Source organism: Melanostigma gelatinosum (genome assembly GCF_949748355.1).
Source record: "Melanostigma gelatinosum genome assembly, chromosome: 1".
NCBI lineage: Eukaryota > Metazoa > Chordata > Actinopteri > Perciformes > Zoarcidae > Melanostigma > Melanostigma gelatinosum.
Window position 1 is genome coordinate 28,262,233 of NC_136634.1, and position 26,028 is coordinate 28,288,260.

Consider the following 26,028-nt stretch of genomic DNA (forward strand, 5'->3'; position numbering starts at 1 on the left):
AGCCTGAAAAACGTGATGCTCCCCTGACAGCGAGATGAACTCCCTGTGAGCCTGGGACAGTTTGTACAGCAGAGAGACAAAGTCCGCTGTGCACAAACTGATGAATGTTCCAGGCTGTTTTCTTCTGCATCTTGTGCCTCCACCAAGCCGTTGCTACTGTGTGATGCGACCGTGTGACTGTTTTGTCTGTAGGCGCTGTTAGGGTTTAAAACAGAAGGATGCGAGGCTTCAGCGGGCTGCAGGGAGATTTCGGCTTCAAGCTTCCTACTGCGAACGCGCGTCAGAAAAACGGAACTGGATCCGGTTTCAAAATTAAACAATATTTAATGTACTACACAAAGTTCACTTACAAGCTGAATTAACTATCAATAGTAATGTTCTCGAGAACAGAGACCACACGCACGCATCTCACTCACAGGTCTGAATTCAGGTCCTGAAAAACGAGAGCGGATGTGGTCTGAGGAATTCGCTCCAGAACAGTCTCTTATATGCCCCGACAGTTGGAAATATCCGAAACAGCCATAAAACATCTGAATGACCCTCCGTGGCGATTCGTGATTGGCTCCATTTGACTTCTGTCCCCTCCCATTATCGATCCTTTAGCGAAACATCTTCTCTCCTCGCAAAACATCATTTCTTAGCTCCACCTCTGGTCAGCTGTCCTCCCCACTGACCACATCCTCCATTTGCTGCATGTCTCACCAGTTTCCCTGTCTGCCCCTCAAACTATCCTTACAGTGTTTTAATACCTTTAGTGACTATACTTTTATGGTTTAATACATTCAATTAGTTAATATACTGTAACACATAATATCTTCTACAAGTAAGAATATTGTAAACATATTGTGACTAACATATTATTATTGTGACACTTCTACTCATCACTAGGGGGGTTATTTAATCCTACTTACAATGCGTTTAATACTGAAATTCTCCACAGCGCCGCGTTTGAGCTTCTCCCATGACTGCCCAGCTGAGCCCCCCCCCTCTGAGCGCACTCACTGTCATAATCCTATCAGGCATTCAGTGGAGCTGGAGGGGGGGGAAATATCTGTTGTAAAGAGAGAAAAAATGATAATGTTGTTGTTGTTGGCTGGAATTATAGTTCTGTTTGGATATGTGTGGTCAAAGCAGTGCCGGACACGACGCTCTGGCTACATGAGGCAACACTTGAACATTTATTTTCAGCGCAAGCTACAGACATTCCTTCCATTTGGAACGTGACCTCTCTCCTTTTATATGATTTCAAAGTTTTCCACCACATAGTGTTTGTCCTCATGTTTTGCAGAGGATAATGTACATCATTGTGTGTGTGTGTGTGTGTGTGTGTGTGTGTGTGTGTGTGTGTGTGTGTTATTTTTCTCTGTCTACAAATCTTTTTTTTGTTATTGTTTGTTTCAGGCCGAGCATGACTGCACACACAGCGCGATAGGTGTCCAGCACTGACAGCGTGGAAGGAGTAAGCAGGAGAGGAAGAAGTGAGAGAGAGATTGGGCACTTTTTTTAGCATCGGAGCAGATGGGTGAGACTGAAGATGAACGTATGGCGCAGGCTGGTGTTCTCTTTGAGAACTTTGTCAAGGCGTCCACTTGCAAAGGCTCTCTGCAGGCCTTCAGCATCCTCTGCATGCAGCTGGAGCTGGACCCTCTGGACTACGCCAACTTCTACAGCTCGCTGAAAGCGGCGATCAGCACCTGGAAGGTCAACGCCCTGTGGACCAAACTGGACAAAAGGGCCGAGCACAAGGTTTACAACCAGAATAAAGCCTGCCCGGGCACCAGGGTAAGAGGACCTGCAGTGGAGTTTGAGGCTACTAGTAGACATGGGGAACCAGTTTGGTCCAGTATAGCGTGTCTAAGGTAATGGGAGGGTATTCACACCTGTCTGAGCCATGAGCAATCCCAAATATTTAAGCTGCGATAGCTTGGATGAATGTTTTTTATACAGGACGGCACGGCAATGTTTTAGGTGTTCTGCTAGTTCTGTGATAAACACTGTTTTCTTTAGCTGCTTCAAAATAAAAGCCTCCCACCAGTTTGTTATAAAAAAATAAATAAAGTAAAAGCTAACTACTAACTAACAGTATGGCAACAACAGGCAAAATCTACCCTAACTCCTGAAACTCAAAATGCTATCTTATCTACACGTGTTATGTCGGCCTGTAGTTTACGGTAGCCATCTGCGCGCTAACTGTGTCGCTGTACGCTTTGATAGTTTGAAAGACAAAATACGAGCTCTACTTCTTTGTCCTCTCATGTTGGACAGAGTGGACTACGGTGACTCACTGTCGCCTCTCGAGATACTCGTGGTATGACAGGACAGGACGGGCCGTGGGCTGGCTGGTTAGCTTGCTCATTTCAGTAGATATCAAGTCTTTGACGTAGAGTCAAAACTGTAACCTCTTCACGTTCTGTTGATAATGTTAGTTAAATTGACCCGTTCTCGTGGGAAAACGGCCTGCAAGCACCAAGACAGGTCAAACAGTCTGTGTTGCATTATTTAGTGTGTTGGATAACAATTAGAAAGGAACTGATCAGTACAAAAAGCTTCTTAAACATAAAAAAAGTTCAACTTAAAAAAACCAAAATACTTAAAAAAATTTGTTCAAATGCCAATTAGAACCTTTACCTGTGTGGAAAATAGATTATATAAGTTGATTATTTCTGTAATTCAGAAACGGATTACTGCCAAGTATCTTACACACACAAGGAATTTGGCTTGGTGATTGGTGCATGACAATAAACATTGTGCATATGGAAAATATGATATGAAAAAAAGACAGAGTATGTTAAAACAAGTATGTTACATTTACATTACATTACAGTCATTTAGCAGACGTTTTTATCCAAAGCGACTTACAATAAGTGTATTCAACATCGGTTTTCGAGAGAACTCGTCACCAGAAGTCATGAGTGCATGTCCTTTCCTCAAACAAGCATCTAAGAGCATCAACCAGCGCCAACGTACAGTGCAGAAACAAACGAATGCAGTAAGTGCCATAAACTAATATGAAAACGATAAGTGCAATAAGCTAGTATGAATACAATAGATGCTAAGGAAGTGCTAAGCGGAAGGCTAACGGTAGGCCTTCTTGAAGAGGTGGGTTTTCAGCCTGCGCCGAAAGATGTTCTTAAAGTTAAATGTAAATAATGAATTGGACCAAACTCATCTTTACGTCGAGAGGCTGATTTAACTGGATTTTGTAACTTGAGTAAAGTCATTTGAATCAGGTAATATTCTCTGTTTATAGAGGACGCTTTATGAACGTGGTCACCTGAACATTAGTCAGATTGTAGTCGGCCTGGAGACAGGATTACGTTTGTATTACATGTGCAAGATAGCTCATATTTGTTATTTTACGTGATGTGCTGATTTATCTTATTGTCCGACCACGTGTGCTTAAGTATTCTAAGCAGCGCGTTTAGCCTGGTGTTGAAGGACTTCATATCTGAGAGAGAACGAGGCCAGAGAGATCCGCAGAGGGGAGATCAACGGAGACGGGTTGGGCCGATGGGCGGGCCAAAAATAACAGCTCAATTATTATCCCAGACATTTCTGCGGGAGAAACTGCTATTTGGAGGAAGACTGTAGACCTTGTAGCTGGGTGGGCCTTCTGTTTTCTGGGACTCTGAATTGTAACTGTATTTTGTTCCGTTCCATGAAAGACGCCACGAACCATACTTCCAAAAGTCATTAAAGCTAACCTCTCCCAGATGGCTGTGCTAACTGTTTTACCAGTTAATTCTCCTCAAAGCTGTAAATGGGCATGCTGAACTGGAAGATGAGACATTGACTGTAATCACAGAGGCCCTTTGAGACTTTTCCAGATGAAGCTTTTTCTTCCCGTTTCCACACGATGACGCCGTCTGCTGCTTTTTCTCTTCTCATTTTGTCAGTAAACCTACTGTCAACTGTCACCATGTTCCACAGCACATTATAATGCTATAACATATACACACTCGTCTTCCGTAATGTGTTGCTATGCAAACTTATACCTCTTTAGTCGTGTGGTCCAACCTAAGCAACAATTCTGGCAGCGGAACGGCCTGAAAATACACCATTGACCTATTACTTTTATGAAGTTGACAGCAAACAGTTACTCACTTACACATTCAGGGGTGATGAAGCACCATTGGGATTTATCTGCAATCATGTTTCTGACCAATGAAAGTCCAATATTTATTCACCCACACAGAGTGGGGTGATGATTCTCTGTGGTTTCTTCACAAGAGCGAGCGCCTTTCACATTGCACATCATTTGATCCATCGTTGATATAAAAATATGGATTAGTGCAGAATAAAAAAATAATGATTTCAGAAGGAAATGCATCTAAGCATATTGACATTTGGTTGCTCCTTAATTTTGATCATATTAGCAACTTCCTACCAATGCAAGGAAACTAAGAAAAGTGTGTCCATCTCTTTAGAGCATATTACATTGATTGTATTCATCTCCTGGAGTTTTTGTTTATACTCTCGCTTGGCGCCGTAACGTGAGCCTCCGCAGACAGCAGAGCTCCGAGCATGCACGGAGGTGTTTATAATCTGTGCGCTGTAAATTGCATTGTTCTCCGTAACAAACAAACAAAATGAACTGTCAAGAATCAAAAAGACGAGTCTAGCCCGGCAATAAGCCATAAACCGACCTCCACAATGCTGAGGAGGGATTGCAATTATCTGTAAGCTCATATCTCCTATTCATGGATTACTTTCTTGCCTTCGTACAAGCCCTGTAAAGAAACAAATTCAGGTATTAGTCATTATAAAGACACGAAGGTTAAATGTCCGGTAAGCATTTTGATTTGACTGCAAAATATTTACTCAAAAAGAAGATATTTAAGACCTCCTGTTTCTAAAGCATCTAAAAACGAATTGGCCTTCTTTGTATAATCCCTAGAGATGTGAGCTATTTGTGACGGTCATGTGATCGCGTGCACGCCAAATTCAGAGGCGCACGACCAAGCACACCACGCACCGCCCGTGATTTTGTCATTTTATTACCCTGTCCCTAATCATAACCGCCACCAGCCTAATCCTAGTCCTTAAGCTAAACCTAACCTCACTCGAGCCTTAAACCATGTCTTCACATTAAAATGTAACGACTTATGTTATGGGGACGTGCAATTGGCCCCCAAAAGGAAAGAGTAAACACTCTGTAACACAAACACACTCTTCATTCAGTGCCTGATCATCGGCGCCGGCCCGTGCGGCCTGCGGACGGCCATCGAGCTGGCTCTGTTGGGCTGCAAGGTGGTGGTGATCGAGAAGAGGGACACCTTCTCCAGGAACAACGTGCTCCACCTCTGGCCCTTCACCATCCACGACCTCCGGGGCCTCGGAGCCAAGAAGTTCTACGGCAAGTTCTGCGCCGGCACCATCGACCACATCAGTGAGTGTAAATCTGTGTCGGCTGTTTCTCAACTCCTCTCGCTTTGGTCCTGTTTATCAATGCGTTTATCATGACGACAGAGCGGGGAAGTTGACGAACGATACATTTTGAAACCGCTTTCTTTTTTTCTTATGGTCCTCTGCGAAGGAATATAAATTGTTCTTTAGCAATGTCAAATAGCGTTTACTTGTTTACTCTGGCTCTCTACACCGTAACGTTACACCTTCACGGTTTGTTTTAGTCGTTACTTAAAAAAACGAGCAAAACTTCACCTCAGTGAGTTCGCGACTTGCTGTAACTAGTTTAAACGGAAGTTAGCCTGCTACAATGGTAAAACATAAAAATGGCCGTCGCTCTGACTACGTTGATTTGAATGGGCATGTCCCTTCAATTGGCATTTCTTCCTCTAGCCTTAGTAACAGTGTGGAGTATTAATATCTCCTCTCAGACTATCTCTTCTGAGGGTACGTCTCATGGCCCTAACTTATTCTTATCTATAAGTGCAGCCATGTCTCCCTCCAGTAACTGCTGCTGAGAAAGCATCTGTAATTACCAGCCACTGGGCTACAGCATATTTGAACTCTATAAACTCAGTGAAATAGTTTTGAGCAACACCAACTTCAAAGTTTTATTATCTGGTTTGGGCCTATACACAATGTTTATTGTATCAGAAATTTCTATTTGAATCGTCAAGGCTGTGTATTGACAAGAATCTGGCGATGCGTATCATGATACAGGGGTTACAATTCAATGTATTGATTTAATTTGGGAAAACTCATCATATGATGAAGGCACTACTATATGCATAGAATCTCAGGGGAAAAAAAGGAATTCACATTTCCCAACATCAGTCAACAAATAAAATAATTTAGGTAAGCAAATTAACTAAATGAAAAAAAAATGTATATATATATTGTTTGTACAGACTGTATAGTAAAAAGAAATGGAGAACCAATATAGTACCAAAACATTATATCAATATTATATATTGTGATATACTGTATATATTCTTCCACTCCTATCAATGGTGTCATTAAGCTAACCATTTCCTGTATTTGAACCTGCAACCTGCTCTATTTATAGCTGTGTGATGAGATTACAGTAGGTGGATAACAGCGTCCAGTGGCATATGGTGCAGTTCATAAGTAGCACTGGCAGATGCAGTGCTAACAACTCACCGCCATAAATAAATCAATGCTATGAGTCAGCCCTGGTTTAAAACGCTCATTTGCTTCGTGTGCTTTTCGGATTATACAACATCCGCATGTCTATATTTGTGTGTGTGCACTTCAGGTATCCGCCACCTCCAGCTGATGCTGCTGAAAGTGTGTCTGATTCTGGGAGTGGAATTTTACGTCAACGTGGAGTTTGTCAAACTGGCGGAGCCACCGGCAGACCAGACTGATGACAGTAAGTGTGCGTGCGTGCTGTGTTCTCTGTATGTTAAAGGGTCATGAGTGGCACTGACACACAGGCATATCTCAGCTATATACGGTAATCGCACCCGTTCACATAATACACATGTTAAAGTGATCAGACAGTTTCCCACAGAGGAGGCGTATGCAGTGGGAGCATTGATAGCAAACTGCAACGCAAGTCTATTGATAGTCTGCTGATGGTTACATTTTAGTTTGACTTTGAGTTCGCCTGCGTGTCGTAAATATAGCGTGTGGGGGAGTCTTGACACTTAAACACACTACGAAACACAATCGCATCCTTTCGTCTAGTAAGGAGAACTGAGCAACATACTGTAGCTGCTGTGTGCTAGTTGGATAATAAACACATAAACCACATTTGGTCAGAAGAAAACAACACAAGAAACACTAGTCCCCCGCATGTATTGTTACTGCCTTCCAGCATCGTCACTTTAGGTATTCACCGACTCTCTTTAAATTACATTTATATCATGGTGTAACAATTATCACATTGGTTTGTTCCTCAGGTCCTGGGTGGCGAGCAGAAGTCCGGCCCCCCGGCCATCCCGTCTCCAACTTTGATTTAGACGTGGTGATTGGAGCGGAAGGACGCAAAAACACACTGGACGGTGAGGATAAAGAGGAAAACCAGAACTCACAAGCAAGGGGTGCTGCTATTTGGCAGCCTGGTCTCCTAAAACTTTCATTCCCATTGTGACAGATTTTGTAATGGATAATGTTTGCTTTTGACGTATCACAAATGCATATCAAAGGAGGCTGGGGTGGTGTATGGGTCCAAAGACGCATGACTGTCACCCAGGTGACCGCTGTTAGTGTCCCAGTGTGAAAACAAGCACTTTTGTTGCAGTTTTCTGTTCTGTGCCACTTTAGGCCAAACCATGATGTTTTGTACTAAACCTAACCATGTTGTTTTGTAGCGCGTTTGTGTTTTGTTTCAATTTGAGAAAAAATAATTTCCCTCGAAACGTCATCGAGAGTGCACGTGTACGAGAACATAACGATGTCGGAGACGAGGTTGTGTGGGGTAAACTATCATTGGTTGATGTGGTTCAAAATGAGTCCCAAGAAAACGATTTGTTCCAGACACACGATTTGTTTTTGATTTTGCTGGGAAAAAGAGGTAAGGTGTGGGTTAAGCATTTCCTGTTGACATAGTTTTAACTGGAAGCTATTGCTTTGTATGGGGTCAGTGTGAGTGTGTATCTGCTGTTTGAGAGCTTTCTTCGATTTCTGTCGGAGTAGTTCATGCTATGTTTGCTTTGTGCTCATCTGTGTGAAGTGTGTGTGTGTGTGTGTGTGGTTCACGCGTTGCTGACACATCAAGTAACTTTCTCGACTCTAAGCATTTGTGTCTCCATGACTGCTGGAAACTCCTTAATGTAGATATACCTACTGCAGCTAGGAGGCTCAGCAACTCTTTGAATATTTTTCTTGATGTCTGACTCTTATATTTATATTGCAAAAAAATCTGTTGTTTTTTTCCTTCCCGTCTCTGCAGGTTTTGGGCACAAAGAGTTCCGAGGGAAGTTGGCCATCGCCATCACAGCTAACTTCGTCAACAGGAACACCACAGCGGAGGCCAAAGTGGAGGAGATCAGTGGCATGGCTTTCATCTTCCACCAGATGTTCTTTCTGAAACTCAAAGAGGAGACGGGTAAATTAGACCACCAGCAACCCTGACTACAAAGCCTCATTTTCTCTGTAAAGTAAAGTAAATCTGCTTGTGTTTTCAGGAATTGACTTGGAGAACATTGTTTACTACAAAGACAACACCCACTACTTTGTTATGACGGCAAAGAAGCACAGTCTGCTGGACAAAGGAGCCATCATAAATGTGAGTTTACACATATGTAAATACAGCAGAACTCATTTTGAAACCCGATTTTAATTTAGTCTCAGACAAAATATTAAAGTTTACTTCAAATTTTTGTCAAATTTCAGCATTTTCAATTCTTATGTCTTCTTAGCCTTCTGAGTTTACAGCCAACATCTTTGTTGTGTACAGTTAGCGTGGATACAGGTGTTTTAGCATTGCGCTCCATTGACATTAACGCCGTCGGACTCACAATGGACAAAAAAAAGAATCTTCCTTGTCAAAACATGGGGCCTACATTACCCATAATGCAACTTGAGTGTCAACAGTTGGTTAGGAGATCCAGTTGTGTTATGCTAGTAGCATGCTAATGTAGCCTCTAGCCTGCTGCAGAGATGAGGAGCGAGCTACAGAAGTCACTCCACATCTCCAGATTTATTTTTTATTTACTTATTTTATTGATTTATTTAGCCCCAAATCTGTCGCATACAAATTTGCATACATAACTATGGGGTTTAGTGATTGATCTTAGGCCCACACATTTACGTCTGTCTGGCTGCTGATTGTAGGTATGTGACAAAAAGATTCAAACTACTCAAAAACCTTTAAAATCTACCTGACTGGATTAAGCTTGAAAAAACAAAACAAAATGAGACTAAGATTGTTAAAATCCATTGGAAAATAAAGAAATTAGAGCAATTTTACTTTAAAACAAAACGTATTTTCCTCTCTATTGTTTTCCATTAGTTTCTTAAGAAAAGTGTGATCGCAAATGACTAATCTTGACAAAGAATTATCTGTAATCGTCGGAAACGTCATAGCAGATCCCTCCACACAATGCAATTAAATTGTATCTTAGGATGCTTTTGGAAGAGCCAGGAGGTGCTCTTTCAACTTTTAAAAGCATGGGGAATGGTTTAATCAGGCATTATGTGGAGCCGATTCCAAGCGGCCATGATGGATTTCAGTGCGATGGCCTACATACACAATGACTCAACCGGAGCTTATTAACAAGCATCTGATCATCAGATCTTGATGAAACTTCGTCAGTTTACAGATAAGATATGGTTAAACATCTCCACTTACATCCCATTGTTCTCTGATTGCTCGATCAGGGTCTATGTGGGGTTTTATTCTGAGCAAAACGTTCAACTTTCCCGTCCGAAGCGAGAACTTTACACATCCGAAAAAAATCGAAAACGAGACTGAATGTGGGCATTCCCTCTACGTAATAGCAGGGATTTCCGGTGAAATACACCATGCGAACCAATGAAAACACTGCATTTCTGCAGAGAGCCTTTGTGCACGTAGTGACCCGGCCTGCAGAGAGCGTCGGCGAAAATGCCCGCCGGCGAACGCAGAGATTGCCACATACCTACTGATTGGTCGACTGGCCGGGCTGTTCCTCTCCCAAACTCCACAATCGCAGCACAGCTTATTACTAAGAGATATTGGTGACTGACCGAAATTTGAATACTTATGAAATATTTTCTTTCTTGGAGTTTGTGTTGACGTAAGTAACGCCTCAATTCGCAGCCAAAACTCCCTGAAGCGCACTTGTAGGCCAGAAACACACACAGCTCGCTTTGGCAGTGAGTGATGGGCCTCCATAGGGCATGATAATGACATAATGCTCTAATTAGCTGCAGCTTATTCTATGTCCTGCACACACGCACGCACGCACGCACGATACGCACGCACGCACGCGCACACACACACACACAAAGACATTAAGAGCTAGCGAGGGTTGCTGTCCTCTGGAGACAGATTAAATGAGGATATTATTATGGCATCAGAGTGCTGTCTGTTGTCCCCTCCAGAGCTTGCCAGGACAATCATCAGAAAACACACACACATAGACACACACGGGTGTTGAAGCTCTGCCTCGCTGTGGCCTCAGTGGTCTCTATCTCATCTTGCATCGCCCATTAGTGCAGTGACATCTCACTGCGTCAGCACGTAGCCAAAGCCTCAGAGGCCTCATCATCACCGATAATAGCTCACTGATTCAAAAAACCGACCAACTCTGTTTTTTCACGGCTGTTCCTCTTGCAGCGAAACAATTCATTCCCCACCCCCATCCACACACACACTTTTCTCAGTTCACCACACCATGCTGGTTCTCAGGAGGTTTTCCTTGTTGATGCATCTGGCTTTGGTAGCGAGTCAAAACAACATGACATAGTTATTTCCTGAGTGACTCAAAGGCGGATGGCATCGTTCATGGGGGGTGACAGTACAACAATATAAGTTCCTTCTCTGTTTTATCTTTAGCTAAATACTTCTTTGCATTCACAAGCTAGCTGGTGACTTTGCTCTGTCTGCCTTTTGACTGGAAAGAGCCTGCTGCTGCTGAAAGCAAGGTTGATAAGAGCGGTGTGTAAGGGCTGCTAGAATACCCCCCAAAATGAGCTAAGGGATGCTAGAAAGCAGTCATGGAGTTTATGTCACTTACCCCCCCCCCCGCGTCTCAATACAGGACTATGTAGAAACTGAGCGTCTGCTGAGCGTCGACAACATCAACCAGGAAGCCTTGCTCTCGTACGCCCGCGAGGCTGCCGACTTCGGCACCAACTACCAGCTGCCGTCCCTGGACTACGCCATCAACCACTACGGGCAGCCGGACGTCGCCATGTTCGACTTCACCAGCAGATACGCCTCGGAGAACGCCGCCCTGATCAGGGAGAAACACGGACACCAGCTGCTGGTCACGCTGGTGGGAGATAGTCTGCTTGGGGTACGAGCGCTGTGTTGCTTCTTTGACCTGCACCCTGACTGAGAATTAGCTTGTGTGTTCACGCTGACACCATGTTCTCTGTTTACAGCCGTTCTGGCCCATGGGTACAGGTTGTGCTCGAGGCTTTCTGGCAGCCTTCGACAGTGCTTGGATGGTGAGGGGCTGGGCACAGGGCGGGAGCCCTCTGGAGATACTGGCTGAGAGGTGCGTGGGTTCATGTTCCATGCCCTCTAATTGTCGACTTTGTGCACAATAAATTAGATACCAGGGCTGGACATTAAGCTTTTTCAGCCAATTGCCGATAGCCAAATCTCTTGTCGAAAATGGGGATTTGTAGGCCTATTTATAAATTAATAAAATCAACAGGGATTTGGACAATTATGATAACTTATTAACGTACACAATTGATATCCTACTAGGGGTGGGGGGGAAAAATCGATACAGCATAGTATCGCGATATTTTGCGTGGCGATATTATATCGATACACGGACGCCAAGTATCGATCTTTTATTTTATAAATTATTTAAAAAATAAAAAATGAAAAAATAAATAAATAAATAAAATCAATTGCTTTTTCAGTCCACCAGATGGTGCTGAGGTGTTTTCTGGTGCGGTCAGCAGAGGTGCCGGGTCAGCGTGCGTGATTGGTAGGAAGTTGGTCGAAACAAAGATGGAGACATCAGAGAAAGAACTCAGATAAAACATGTTGTTGACACAGTTTTCCTTTGGGGACATAATTTGAAGTTGAAAAAAGTAATAAATCGCAATATATGTTATCACAATACTCAGAATATCGCAGTATCGTGATAATATCGCAGTATCGCGATACTATCGTGTCGTGAGATCTCTGGCGATTCTCACCCCTATAAGCTACCAGAAACGGTAATTACAGTTAGTCTTTCCACTGTTCCGTCCCTGAATACAATGATGCTTGATGTGAAATTTCTTGTCGGAGGTCATGCTCCTTAGAGGATGAATGCAAATGTTTATAACGACCCTATGACCTTTCCTCCTGCTCCATATTCAGTCTAAACCTTGCACATGTAATGAAGAACTATGGAAATGTGAAAAACAAATTGGCTCATCATTAACTGGCCACATTCATGCTCCCCAGAAGTTAAACTGCTAAAATGAAATATCTCATGATTTAGTGGGCAGATTGGTATAACTTTAACTTTGCACAATCATGTTTTCCAGTGGATGCTTTGTATTGGCCCGCACAGCCCTGAAGCGCCGCCCCTGCTGCTGCACAGAGCTCTATCGCTTATTCCAAGTTTATTAACATTGATACAGACAGAGATTCCTTGCTTTGTAGTTACATTTTACTTTATTTACAGGTCAGTGTTCTGTTTCTGATCTTGCTTCTAATGAACCATACCACCTTTGAAGTGTCACATGACTATGAATAAACAGCCTTGTTATCACTTGCTGAAACAAAGCAAAGTAGCAGTGGTCAAAAATACCAGTCTGGATATGTCTGGTGGCAAAGCACAAGTGATGTCGATTTTACCATAATGGTCTTCATTCGTAGTTTTGAAAGCAATGTTTTTGCTTCCGGCTCCCCTCAGTGTTTGATGTCTTCGGTGCGGTTCTCATGTGGTCATATCTGCCCTGTTGTTTCCTCAGGGAGAGTATCTACAGGCTGCTGCCTCAGACCACCACAGAGAACATCAGTAAAAACTTTGAACGGTACGCCATTGACCCCGCCACCCGCTACCCCAACCTCAACTCTAGCTGTGTTCGCCCACACCAGGTCAGTCCCAGCACTTTGAGACATTTTAGTGCTCAGCGACAGTGATATTGGATTGTAATGATTCAGTCTTATTTGAGTGATTTAAGAACAGTCATTATCACTGAAACCTGGAATGTTACATGTCTTAAGGAAGAGTGAGAGTTGTTAGCAATAACTATATTGCTTTATGAGCTCAGCCAACCAACAGCCACACACAGTGAATATTACTCTAGCTATTGTTGATCAAGTATAGAGCTCTTATTTGTCCAACTTCAGTTCTCCTTGAAGGGGCTCCGTGTCTACTCCAAATCCTACTATTTGCTTTTGCCATGACTTAAGTGTCCCTTTGATTGTGTTAAACGATCAAGTCTGAATTGAATGTTTCCTTTCATATCTTCTCCCATGCTTCTCTACTTCCTTCAGGTGCGTCACCTGTTTATTGATGGCCAGCAGGACTCATGTCAGCTGGAGAGAGGAGGACCCACACCGAGATCAGTCAACTTGTCCAGAAGAGGTGAGGGGGAATCAGTCCGACAGACGCATTCTACTGTGCATGAAAAATATTGAGATATTTGAAAATAATGACAGATGAGGAAAGGAAGATGTGATGTGCTGACATGGGGAACAAGAAGCAGTGATGCCATTCTCCATCTCATCTGCTGTCCTGAGTCTCTATAATATTTAAAAAATGAGCCATCAGGCAGTTGGTCAGAGACTAGTTTTACATGCCGACTGCAACTGGATTCTCACCAAAATGCAGTTAAAGGCCAGTGTGTGAAACCTTGCAGTTAAGTTAGATTTTCTTTTCATCCTGTATGCATTCGCTTCTTTGATAAATTGTGTTTTTACAGCGCAGATCTACATTTTAGGATGATAAAATGTGTCCGAATCAAGAATCGGAATGCTTTTTTTTAGGCCTTTTTAACCCTTTTAGATCACATCTCTGGTCACTTGGTGTACCTGTTTAACAATATAATATATATATATATTTATATATATATAATTTCTTGGTATTTTTATGTCAATCGTTCTTTTCTTCCTGTAAAACAAAATATGACGTGTGCTTATAAGCTGGTACCGACCAACCAGTGACATCATGACATCCGTACATCACTCAATCTGCCGCTTTTAGCAACAAAGGAGGTGTTTGCACTACAGTCTAAGCTCTCCTACTGTTTTGTGGTCCAGTGAAAAACGTCGCGGTGCAGAAGCTTAAAGACGCTCCACCTTCCGTTTCACTGGGATTTTTAAGTGTTGAGCATGTATTAAGTGACCACAGTGTGATGTGTGTTCACGCTGCTATAATAACGGACTATAGATGCATCGAGTATCTTTAGACGTAACCACTCAGATGGGATTGTAGCTTTAACAAAGGCTGTGCTATTTGAACCAACAAAGAAGGTTGACATCATGGCGAAGGCCTTCCCAGTCTTAGTCACAGGCTGACACGCCTCATCGCAGACACGATACGGCTGGATAGCATTACATCCACATGAGGGTCAAACGCGATGCCTCTCACAGACATGTGCTGACTTGCTGGAGGTTTCTCCCCGAGGGGAACGAGTCATTGTTCAGGATCAAGTTTTGGCTGGAGCTGGGGGGGTGTGGTCATCCATCTTGGAGGTTCTATCAGACCCCAGATCAGGCCTTTGTTGACGGGAAGGAAACATGGATGCTCCTTTGTTTGAAAACACATGCGAGGGTCTTAGCCAGCCAGGAGGCGTCGTCAGATTCCAACATCAATATAAAAAAAAAACATATCTTGATTTTGGCCATATCGTCCAGAACCTACTGGTTCATCCTTGGTGATTATGGATATGTGATTTTTGTATTTCAAAAAAGCTAGACTACTAATAACTCATCCTGTCAAAACAGGATCTCCATTTCTTTCTACCCGAACAGAAAAGGCAAAATAGTGCATTAAAATAGAGTCTGTGCGCAGTATATTCTGTTGAAGTATAGACCCAGTCGCATTTGAAATAACTGTCTGCAACTACTTCATCCACTGCGCGAGCTAGAGTTGCACGTTACACAACCGTGGTCAGGTCGTTCCATGACCGGTATGCGTGTTTTGTCCACGGAAACCATATCCAGTTGCTCGCCGTGACTCCGGAGGGCCTCAGCTGGTCTCACCAGCTGAGGCCACGTTTCCAACTTCTTGCGCTTCCATGTTAAAAGTCTGTGTCGCCCACACTGCCATCACCACGCAACAACACACAGGGAACCAGCTTCACAGTCCATTTCGTGGGAATTTTTACTTGCAGACATGGTTTGGTTGTTTTCGGTCAGGTGACGTCGTCACTGTGTGCCTTCGTGCAACAATGGCCTTTGGTAATGTAAGTTGTTTATATTTATAATGATGATTTGATATTTGAGGTCCCTTCCCCCTCCTATTGTACTAATTGTGTAACTCTGAAAGCTTTTTTTCTTCTTTGAAAATGAGGCAGTCCAGATGAAAATGGTTGATAACACCACTGGAAGTTGCCACATCGAAATAAAAAAGTGTGTGTGTGTGTGTACAAATGTTAGATATCCCAAAAAGGATCCCTTTCAACTCAGCTGGCATCATTGGCTATCAGCAATCGCAATCTTGTCAGTGCCCTAGATTTTAAGGGTGGATAGTTTTTTTTTGTTTTCCACAGAAACCGGTTACTATGAGAAACTTTGATATGGTTATGAAACCATATGTAATACTGATGTCTCTATATGACCTCCAAAAGCATACGAGACCATCAGCTCGAAGATGGATTTGTATATAGTTATTCTTAATGCTTGTTATCGGTGCCACGGGTTCGGATTCTGCGCAAAATCAAACTAAATCATGCATGATTATCAGAAACTCCTCCTCCGCTGCAGCCTTTACTTGCAGCGACGACTCCTCCTGCCAGGAGCAGAGCTACGCATCACAGCACCGCAGGGAAACCTTTTAATTTCAAATGGATCCTTGTTTGCATTCCAGGTTCGAGAGAACCAGATGAGAACAGCAAAGGACATCCAGCTAAGACCAGCCACAAACTGCTGAACCTGGCTCAGCACAAGAAGAGGACACCCAGGGTGAAGACATACCATCACATTTTCTTTTTCTCTGTCTCGTTTAGTTGACACTTCCGTTCAGCTTTAAGGAGTTGATCTCTTCCCACCCTCCTCGGGGCTGTTTTTCCAGTCGTCACCAGTACACTGTCCACAGTCATTGAAATGTTGATTAGATAAGCTAAAGCTAACATAGAAATCAAGGCATGGTTTGTAATAAACTTGTTATCTTATCAGGAATGCTGATTAGAGGGATGCTTGATGTCTGCTCACGTGAATATATATATATATATATCACTCTGAAACTGCGACTATCTATCTATCTATCTATCTATCTATCTATCTATCTATCTATCTAGATAGATAGATAGATAGATAGATAGATAGATAGTCGGTCGCAGTTTCAGAGTGATCCAGATGGAAAGTCACACGATTCATCGTCTCTGAGCTTTTACTGTGATGTCTGCTGTCACAGGACGAGAACAAGCCGGAAGACGATTCTGTCAACAAGAGGCGGCGAAAGGGCAACAACTACCTCACAGAGGTGGGTTCAACAGGACGTACAACGTGTCCCGGTCGTTTACAAGTCACACTCAGCACGTGGCTCCAATTGATCACACTCTTCTCTCTCTGTGATCCACCAGTTGTCTTGTCACAGTGCGCCCCCCGCTGGCGAGGACGGGATGCTGCGGGAGAACAAGGTGCGCTCCATGACAACTCAGCTGCTGTTGTAAATGTTGGTGGCGTATTAAAACTCCTGAAAACATGTTACAGTAACTGTTCATTACTGAACAAGCAACAGTTAAATGTTGGGAGAGGAAGCATCGTTGGGCTTTAATTACAGAGTTTAACACTCAAGTACTTTATGAACAAATGGATCTGCTTCATCAGGACTGTATGGTTTAATCTTGAGTGGTGCACAGAAATACGTGAGATCACTGAAACTCTTTTGAAACAAAAACAAACTGATTCCAATGTCACTGACTTGTCTGTGTGAAATTCACTTCAGCATTTTATTTGATGTGATCGAGTTATTTCCTCTTTAGTGTCATCCTTCTGTTCTACTCATTCTCAAATACTGTTTGACTCTTCTTCTGTAGGTGGAACTCTCTACCGCTTCACCTCTTTCCTTCTCCCCAACTCCTCTTCCTGCCTCTGTATCTAAGAGCTCCATCGTCCATCCCGTAGTGCACCCTATCCCTGACCCCACTGCCCAGGCCGGTTTCTCCTCTGTCCCCCTGTACACTGCTGGACACAAGGAAAAGATACAGAAAGACTCCTCGTCTTACACCGACTCTGTTGTTGATTCCTCCACATGTAACAACAAAATATCCGCTGCCCTTTCGTCCACTTGCGTTGACGAGAGTCAGGAGATCTCCCCTCCCGTCTCTGATACTCACTGTGAAAATGAACACAGCAGGTCATCTCCCCATGCACTTATTGTACCGCACAAGGAAAGCTACGAGAGGATTCCTGAGAGTTCTTGGAATATTCTGGAAAGGGAGCAGGACAAGGTCCACAAAACCGCATCGGGAAACATTTGAGAAATTAGCCGAAAACGATCCGATGAAGGTAAAAGTTTCATTATTCATATGGTCCAGTATTGATAACTTGCAGATCTCCTGGAAAAGAGTCCTACTCTCAGTTTCCTACAAGTGGCGTTACTGAAGAATGGAAGTTACTTCACAAATAAGTCAACATTTTAGGTTGAAATAGCAAAGCATGTGGATTTACTTGCATACGGAAGTTACATAACAAGTCAAGGTTTAGGTTAAAATAACTACGAAAGTGAGAATGCTTAAGTAAGGAGGTCGCGTAGCAAATAAGCCAACGTTTAAAAAAAAGTGGCGTTACTTAGGTACAGAAGTTACGTGTCAAATAACAAAATTTTTACGGAAGGGGTTACTTGTGTACGTAACATATAAGTCAACTTTTGGGTTGAAATAACTCCAAAATTTGTCTAGCTTAAGCTAACGTAACAAATAACGCAACATTTTCACTGTAGTGGCAATATTTAAGTGCAAAAGATGCGTGACAAAGAAGTCAATGTTTGGGTTAGAATAACAATGTAAGTAGCTTTATTTAAATATGGCACAATTTAACAGTTGGGCTGAAATAAATACAAAAGTGGCGGTGCTTAAGTAAAACTGTCACGTAAAAAAGACCTCATCGTTTTACAGAAGTGGCGTTACTTGGGTACGGAAGTTCGGTGTCAAATAAGAAAATATTGACTTCTGGTTTTACACAGCAAACTTGTCCCGGGTGAAAGTCTAGTGTTCTTAGACCCACCCATCCACCGTGACCCCCTCCCGATGTGGACTTTGTTGCTTTTTGTACGACATCACCTGTCCAGTCTCACGATTACATGTATTACAAAGAAATCGATTACGTGGGTTGTATATGAATTAAAAGTGCATCACTTTTAGTAGGAACAGGCTGTAGAAACATGTACGAGAACAGTCTGTTTTGTATCTGTGTCTTTCTTGTTTTCACATATTTCTGATTTACAGCCTTAGGAAAGGATGGAGTTAGATCAAAAACAGTATATTTATAGGGGTACAGGAAGAACACGGGTTCCTAAACATTCTTGGCATTCTGTTTTCATACGACACATGTAAACTGATCTTCATTCTGGTGTTCATATAGTGCAATGGGAGCTGCGCTCTTGAGAACCCTAGAAGAATCACTCAAAAGTCAATTGTTCGCTCCGAGAGTTGTCCGACTGGAGCTGCTAGTTACATTAAGGAGGTACTAGTCGATGCCTCAGTATACATTCGGGCTTGTTCTGCATTTTCATCCATCTTCTTTCTAACTTCTGTCTGTGGTTTCCAATTCCTTCTTTTTTCCCCCTCCCTTCCGACCCTCTGCTCCTGTGTTTCGCCGGCGTAAATGTTAGCGTACAGTCGGAAAGGTGTCAACCGCCATAGATGCTAAAGCTCAGAAATTGGCCGTCCTGTATGAGACAGATCACAGGCCCAATGCCACACTGGTAAGATGCATGGGGATGTTGCCGAGACTAATCTAACACAGAGTTCTTTGTTGTTGTTTTTTAAAATGGAAGTTCAGTAAAGTTAACAGATGTTAAACTAGCGGTGTGATTTTCAAGTTTTCTTTTTTCTATCATGTAACTTTCAGTTTTGAAAAGTTTTTAAAAAGTTTTAAAAAAAAGAAAAAGACAAACAATCTGCCTCTTCAGGCTCTAGTTCCCTGGCCTTGTAGGCTGAAAGGGTAAATGTTTGGTTCTGTTTGCCTTCATGAGGGAAAAGCAGCTACCGTGTTTGCAGGAATGAGAACGCTTCAGTGGACTGGCTGTATTTGCACATTGCCATTTTATGTACTTCTGCATGTGATTATAGCTAACTTTAAGTCTTATGTAGCTAAAAGAGGTTAAATGGTGATGAACAGCTTGATGCCAACACGACAATAATGATGGTAGCGTGTGGATTCAAGTCACATGATTTCAATTCAAGTCCAACTGGCTTGATCTTTGCAGAGGATCAGTTTACACTTGTTTGAATCTAGTGACATGAGACCTTCTGATGCTGATAACCTGATATTTATCTTATATGTTGACTTGAGACTTGCATCTTAAAGGAACAGTTCAATATTTTGGGAAATACATTTGTTTGCTTTCTTGTTGAGTTCGTTAAAAGCTATGGCCAGCAAGTGCTTAGCTTAGCTCAGTTTAGCACAAAGACTTGAATCATGGGGAAACCTAGAAACCCCTGGAAGAAGGCCGGGCTTTCAAGCTAATTTCCGTAGTCGCCAAACCATGAAATTACAACTTTTGGGTCCGTCGGGTGATGCCATTGACTTACATTGAGGAAAAGATGTCTGTAAATCAGCCCATAATTGTTTTAAGGTAAATCTACTTCCCAATACCAACACCATAGTCTATATATAACAAGTAGACGTAGTAATGGTGACGTCACCCGTTGGTTTGAGGACTACAGTTGTGAAGCCTCGAGTTCGGCAATTTCGCCGTCGCCATTTTGGAATACGGCCGTCGCCATGTTGTGGTTTTTTTGCAACCGATGAACGGAAGTGATCATATTTGGAATGTGGAGTGACGTAGAGACGCCGTAATACAGCTCTCTGGTAGGTCAATCGCAGGAAGCCCGCCCTAAAGCATCCCCTGCTTTATGGTCTGTTTGACTCTAAATGGACTATAATGTACTAAATGAACATCATGCTGTATTGAAGAAGACTTGAAACTAGAGATTGAGACCATAAACTCATGTTTACTGAGGTAATAAATCAAGTGAGAAGTAGTCATTTTCTCATAGACTTCTATACAATCAGACTTCTTTTTGCAACCAGAGGAGTCGTCCCCTGCTGGTCAGTGGAGAGAATGCAAGTTTTACTCGGCAGAACCGGAGGTTGCCGGCTGACTAACGCATAAATAGTCTTTGGGAGGCGGAGTTAAAGGAAAAGCTAGTGAGCTTGCCCAATGGATGCTGAAAATCCGGGTGACTTAAAAAAAATAAAAATAATTTGACCATCAGTTGAACTTTCTCACCACTGGATGGAATGATCGGGGCCCCGCCTCAAACGCTGTATCCAACTCTCTTTATACATCCATAAGGAAACGGCTAGCTTAACTCTTTTTAAAAGAAAAAACAGTTGGGGTTATACAGCGGGTTATGTGTACTTCCTGGAGTCTCCGATGGTGACGTCAAGACTAAAATTAAGCGTCAAATATACGAAACGGGTATCAGCATTTCCCAAAATATCAAACTATTGCTTTAAGACTTGAGATTGACCTTGGCCTCGCGCTACGCCTAGACCGACACCAATCATTGATTGCTTAAGTATCCCTGTAACTGGGAAAAATGTACATATTGTTTTATGGCAGAGCTGCTAGCCTGCAGTTATTGTCATAATTCAAGTTGGCAACACCAACTTTGCAGCTATTCATAGAAAAACTGTGAATCGAATCGATCATTCGCTCACATTTTAAGTACACAGATTAAGTACAACAAATGTAATTTTATTTCAATAATTCTGTTTTCCAGTTGAGTACCTTTGGGGAAGCCCACCCCAGAGCGGCCGTCATGGGGGACGATAGCGAGTGGATGGAGCTTCCCACTGATCAGAAATGTGAACACAAGGTGAATGATTCACTGACTAATATTTGTCCTCAATGCAGTTAACTTCAATCTCATTCACTCATTTTATAGATGAATATCGTCAAATAATGACACAAGATGTTTTTCATATCTCACCCATATACTTTCCCCGTCAGTGATGAATACGAGCCATGCTTCTCTTTCTGCTTTTTAAGACAGAGGAATCTGTTCATGCACATCTGGGTTTGCCTTAAACTCCTGGCTGTTGTGTATGGCTGTTGTGTATACCCCTTTCTCTTTCCGGCCTTCACCTTCTCTCTGTCTTGCTCTTCTTCAGGTGTGGAAAGCTCGTCTGAGTGGTTACGAAGAAGCTCTAAAGTTGTTCCAGAAGATAACTGATGAGAAGAGTCCGGAGTGGGGGAAGTACCTGGGACTGATAGGGAAGTTTGTTACTGACTCGATTGCTGTGGCTCAGCTTAAAGGCCTGGAGGCTGCCTTGGCCTTCATTGAGAATGCCCATGTAGCTGGCAAGTAAGTGATGTTTGCCAAAGGAATCTCATCTGGGGTCTGCGTTGTTTAAGGGACTGGAGAGACAATCAAATACAGTACAGATGCATTAAAAGTAGTGGTGTAACGGACCACTGTTGATCAGTATGGGTCACCCCACGCGGTTCAGCACTCACGTGAACCGCCGATTAATCACAGTTTAGCGTTAATCACCGCAGTGTGAAATACAGTTTTACTGAGTCATTATCTGCCAATATTCAGTAAAATATGCGATCAGGACATCTGCATTTATTCTTCTCTAGTCGCTGAACTCTCATGATGTTACAATGTAAACGACTAATCTGTGTTTAAACTGACCGGAGGAGAGCGAAGGTTCTGTTCACTTACATTATGTGTTCAGGATGTTTTCACAACATGAATAGATATTAGAGATGAATTATGAGCTGTTTCCACTAGCTCTAAGTAGATTAGAATACATCATTAAACTACAAATGACGAGATCTGTTTTCGTCAATGAAAACACAATCTTGTGTGAAAAAACATTAGGTAAAGTAAAAGGATAGCCTTTTTAGAATAATTGTTTAGTTTACAGATTTCAGAGTGATTAAAATAGTGTGGTTCCTTGTAACCCAGCTGCTGTCATCGATCAACAACATGGATCATCAACGATCGGCAATTAGTATCGGCCACGAAATAAAACACTATCGGGGATCTCTAAAAGTTAAATTTCGCTCCTTTTTCTTTTGTTCTGATTCCATCTTTAATCCCAACTGTGAGTGTTATGATCCATTGCACCACCAATTAACAGATTCTTTTTTTAAAGGCACCAAAACACTGCAGTTTGTAACAGACAGGAATTTACACCTCTGGGAAGTTCTCATGGCTTTAACTACTTTAACTTTTGGTGTGGCGACTGTGAGGTAAATGGTAGAAATGCGCTGTTCATTACAAATAATGATTCTATTCACAATTATGTTAGTTTGTCCAATAACCTTTGAGCCTCTGAACATGGACTGTGTAGAAGTGGCTGTAATTCCTAAACGGTTATTGTGATATTTTAGTTTTATCCATTGAATTAAAGCTGAAAGTCTTCACTTCAAACACATATTGACTGATTAGTTTCAAATCCATTAGAGTTGTGTGAAGAGGCAAAATTAGAGAAATTGTGTCTCAGTCCAAATACTTCGGACCCTGACTGTATATGTATGATGTGAGGCAACCTGTTGGTAAGAGTTTGTCCGGTGTGTTCTGATGCTGATTTTATCAATGTGCTCTGTTTCAGGTCGTCGGGGGAGGTGGTGTTGGGCGTGGTGACCAAAGTGTTCAACCAGCCAAAGGGCCGCGCTAAGGAGCTCGGCACATACATCTGTCTGATGTACATGGAGCTAGAGAAGGCAAAGGTGGTTCAGGACGAGCTGCTCAAAGGCCTGGACAACAAGAACCCCAAGGTAGTGGTGGCCTCCATCGAGACGCTCCGGAAGGCTCTCAGGTCAGTGTTGAACACGTCTCTTTATTTAACAGTCCTACGAGCAGTCTCTCATCTATAAAGCCACCATGGTACTTTATTCTCACTCTGTTATGTTATTCGTGCAACGTAATGCAGATAAAAACGACCATCCCCGATGTTATTACTTACATTACGTCCATGCATAAATGGACATGCACCTCCCTACCTACCGTACTTTTCGGACTATAAGCCGCTACTTTTTACCCCACGCTTTGAGGAGTCGGCTTATAGTCCGGTGCGCTTTATATACGGATTTTTCCGTAGCTTTTCTCCGCCACAACAACAACCGCAACTTCCGGTTCCGGTCTAACACAACATTTATGAGCTCCCGACACAGAACAGTTGCTACCAGCAACCCCTCTGCTACCAGCTGTTACTGACAGGGTCGCTACAATATGGATGAAGTACCTTTGACCTACCTCTCACTAGGACTGTTGACAAAAAAGGTTGAACGGCAAGATGCTTTTAACAGTACATGTCCGACTCGCTAGCTTCTAAGCTAATTTTAACATTACGGCCAATGGGGAAATGCTAACCGCGATTAGCATTAGCGAATATATAATATATCTTTGTACATCTTTTCATGCAGACATACTTGCATTACAGACTAAGGTCTCTCACGGCTACCAAACGAAAAGCAATGAGGCAATAACTGTTGTTGCTCATAGCTCTGAATAGCTGTTGTGCTAGCAGCAACTGGCCAAGCCAGTTAGCCGTAAATGCTATTCAGAGCTATGAGCAACGTAGACACGCTGCATGAGAAGAGCAGTTTTTTCTCAAGTCTGCCAGTGGATCCTAACAGCGTGGAGCAGTGTGAAAGAATCCACCATCACCAACGGGTTCCGAAAGGCTGGACTACTACGAGATGAAGACGACAGCGCAATGAGGACAGGCAAGCTCAGGGACGGATTTGCCTCGGGAGCAAAGTGACACTGAGGGTGCAGACGAAAGACGGACTGCAAGCTCGAACGAAGCAATTCTGAGGCTGTTTAATTCCGACACTGAAGAAGAGGACTTCAATGGTTTTAGTGCACAGGAGGACGAAGGCGATAGCGATCCTGCGTGTTTTTGAGTGAGAAATAAATCATCTTGGTTTGCAATAAGACTGCTGTCCTGAGTTTGCATTTGGGTCCCGTTAGGACGATGTTTAGAAAAGTGTAGCATTCAGCGTGTTGTTGAAAGCATTTGTCACAGAGAAAAATACCGGAAATAGTCCAGACATATTAAAATAAAAGTCTGCAACATCATCATACCAGCCATTGTAAACACAATTATACATGAACTAAGATCATATCTGGAAGATATCTAGAAGATTTGCCACAATTGTGGCCAACAATCGACGAACTATGATCGCTGTATGGCGCTCTCTCTGCCGTCTCACCATGGAGCATATGGCGGATGAATAGCAAAGTGACACTGACGAAAGATTGACTGAAAGTATGAACGAAGCAATTCTGAGGCTGTTCAATTCCGACACTGAAGAAGAGGACTTTGATGGTTTTAGTGCACAGGAGGACGACGGCGGCAGCGATCAATAGCGATCCTTTCCGGCTCGGATCAGAGGGATTACCGGTACCGTAAGCTACTTCCCGGCTTGGACCTGTGCAGAGCGCGTGGAGACGCCTCCTAGTTGACGTATTACCGTTTTTTGTGTGCGTGTTTTTGAGTGAGAGAAATAAATAATCTTGGTTTGCAATATAACTGCTGCTCTGAGTCTGCATTTGGATCCTTGAACACACCACATCATGAACGGTAGGTAGATGTCAGACTCGCTAAGACAGACTAAGGTCTCTCAAGGCTTTCAGATTCTAATGAGAAGACACGCTGCTTCGTTTTACTTCTTCCGTTTGGTAGCCTTGAGAGACCTTAGTCTGTAAGTGTCTGCATGAAAAGATGTACGAATATATATTATATTCGCTAATGCTAATCGCGGTTAGCATTTCCCCATTGGCCGTAATGTTAAAATTAGCTTAGAAGCTAGCAACATGTTATGATCCGAGAAGAAGACAACTTTAGTACTGTTAAAAGCATCTTGCTGTTCAACGGGGACACCTGCGGCTTATAGACCGGTGTGGCTTATCTAGGTACACCTTCTTTTTTTTTTTTTTTTTTTTTTTTTTTAAATCAGCTGGTGCGGCCTATATGCCGGTGTGCTCTATAGTCCGAAAAGTACGGTACAAGACTCCATCACACCCCAAATCTCCACCCGCACCCTCAGATCTTCAAACCGCTCGCTCCTCCGGGTCCCCAGCACCAAGCTCCGCACCATGGGCGACCGGGCCTTTGGCTCGGCAGCTCCACGCCTCTGGAACAGTCTCCCTGACCACCTAAGGGCAACACAGACACTGGTCTCTTTTAAGACTGGCCTAAAAACCTTTCTATTCAGGAAAGCCTTTCTGACCTAAATCACTGTCAGTTATTTATTTTGTGTTTCTGTACATTCACTGGTTTTTATTATAGTTTGTTTTAACTATGTTTTAACTATGTTTTAACTGTTTTTTTACTATGTACTGGCTCTGTGGCACTCTGAGATTTAAAAAAAATGAAAAGTGCATTCCAAATAAAATGCATTATTATTATTTTTCATTTCTTCTTTAATAACTGTGTGCTACTTCAGCTTTGGCAGCCATTCATAAATGTCCTGGTTCTCTTCGCTTCTGTTATGGCATTCCAAAATATGAGTGCAGAGGGTGTTATAGATAAGAATTTAAACAGTGTAGATTTGAGTGTGTTTATTCCGACTATCATTAATGAATGTCAGCGTGGGCCGTTTTTACTGCAAGCTGTTGAGACGAGAACCCAGACCG

At 42.7% G+C, this 26,028-nt stretch overlaps 1 protein-coding gene across 12 annotated transcripts in view; it reads left to right on the plus strand.

The window, feature by feature from the left end:
- Window positions 1-26,028, plus strand: part of LOC306777494 (cytoskeleton-associated protein 5-like) — a 79,562-nt gene that overhangs the window by 15,070 nt on the left and 38,464 nt on the right. For 7 of the 12 annotated variants that reach the window (XR_013771994.1, XM_079268635.1, XM_079268640.1 and 4 more), the window contains exons 2-17: window positions 1,402-1,782; window positions 5,182-5,389; window positions 6,683-6,799; window positions 7,332-7,433; window positions 8,324-8,479; window positions 8,559-8,659; window positions 11,118-11,375; window positions 11,464-11,579; window positions 13,003-13,129; window positions 13,532-13,622; window positions 16,068-16,162; window positions 16,614-16,682; window positions 16,783-16,839; window positions 21,154-21,249; window positions 21,545-21,738; window positions 22,997-23,203. Coding sequence is in view for 10 of the 12 variants with exons in the window: in XM_079268635.1 (XP_079124761.1) it covers window positions 1,519-1,782; window positions 5,182-5,389; window positions 6,683-6,799; window positions 7,332-7,433; window positions 8,324-8,479; window positions 8,559-8,659; window positions 11,118-11,375; window positions 11,464-11,579; window positions 13,003-13,129; window positions 13,532-13,622; window positions 16,068-16,162; window positions 16,614-16,682; window positions 16,783-16,839; window positions 21,154-21,249; window positions 21,545-21,738; window positions 22,997-23,203 (2,258 nt within the window). In the remaining 2 variants the exon portion in view is untranslated. Of the gene's footprint in view, window positions 1-1,401; window positions 1,783-5,181; window positions 5,390-6,682; window positions 6,800-7,244; window positions 7,261-7,331; window positions 7,434-8,323; window positions 8,480-8,558; window positions 8,660-11,117; window positions 11,376-11,463; window positions 11,580-13,002; window positions 13,130-13,531; window positions 13,623-16,067; window positions 16,163-16,613; window positions 16,683-16,782; window positions 16,840-17,238; window positions 19,404-21,153; window positions 21,250-21,544; window positions 21,739-22,996; window positions 23,204-26,028 lie in introns of those variants that run through there. The other 5 variants (XR_013771995.1, XM_079268642.1, XM_079268637.1 and 2 more) reach the window with 5 other exon arrangements.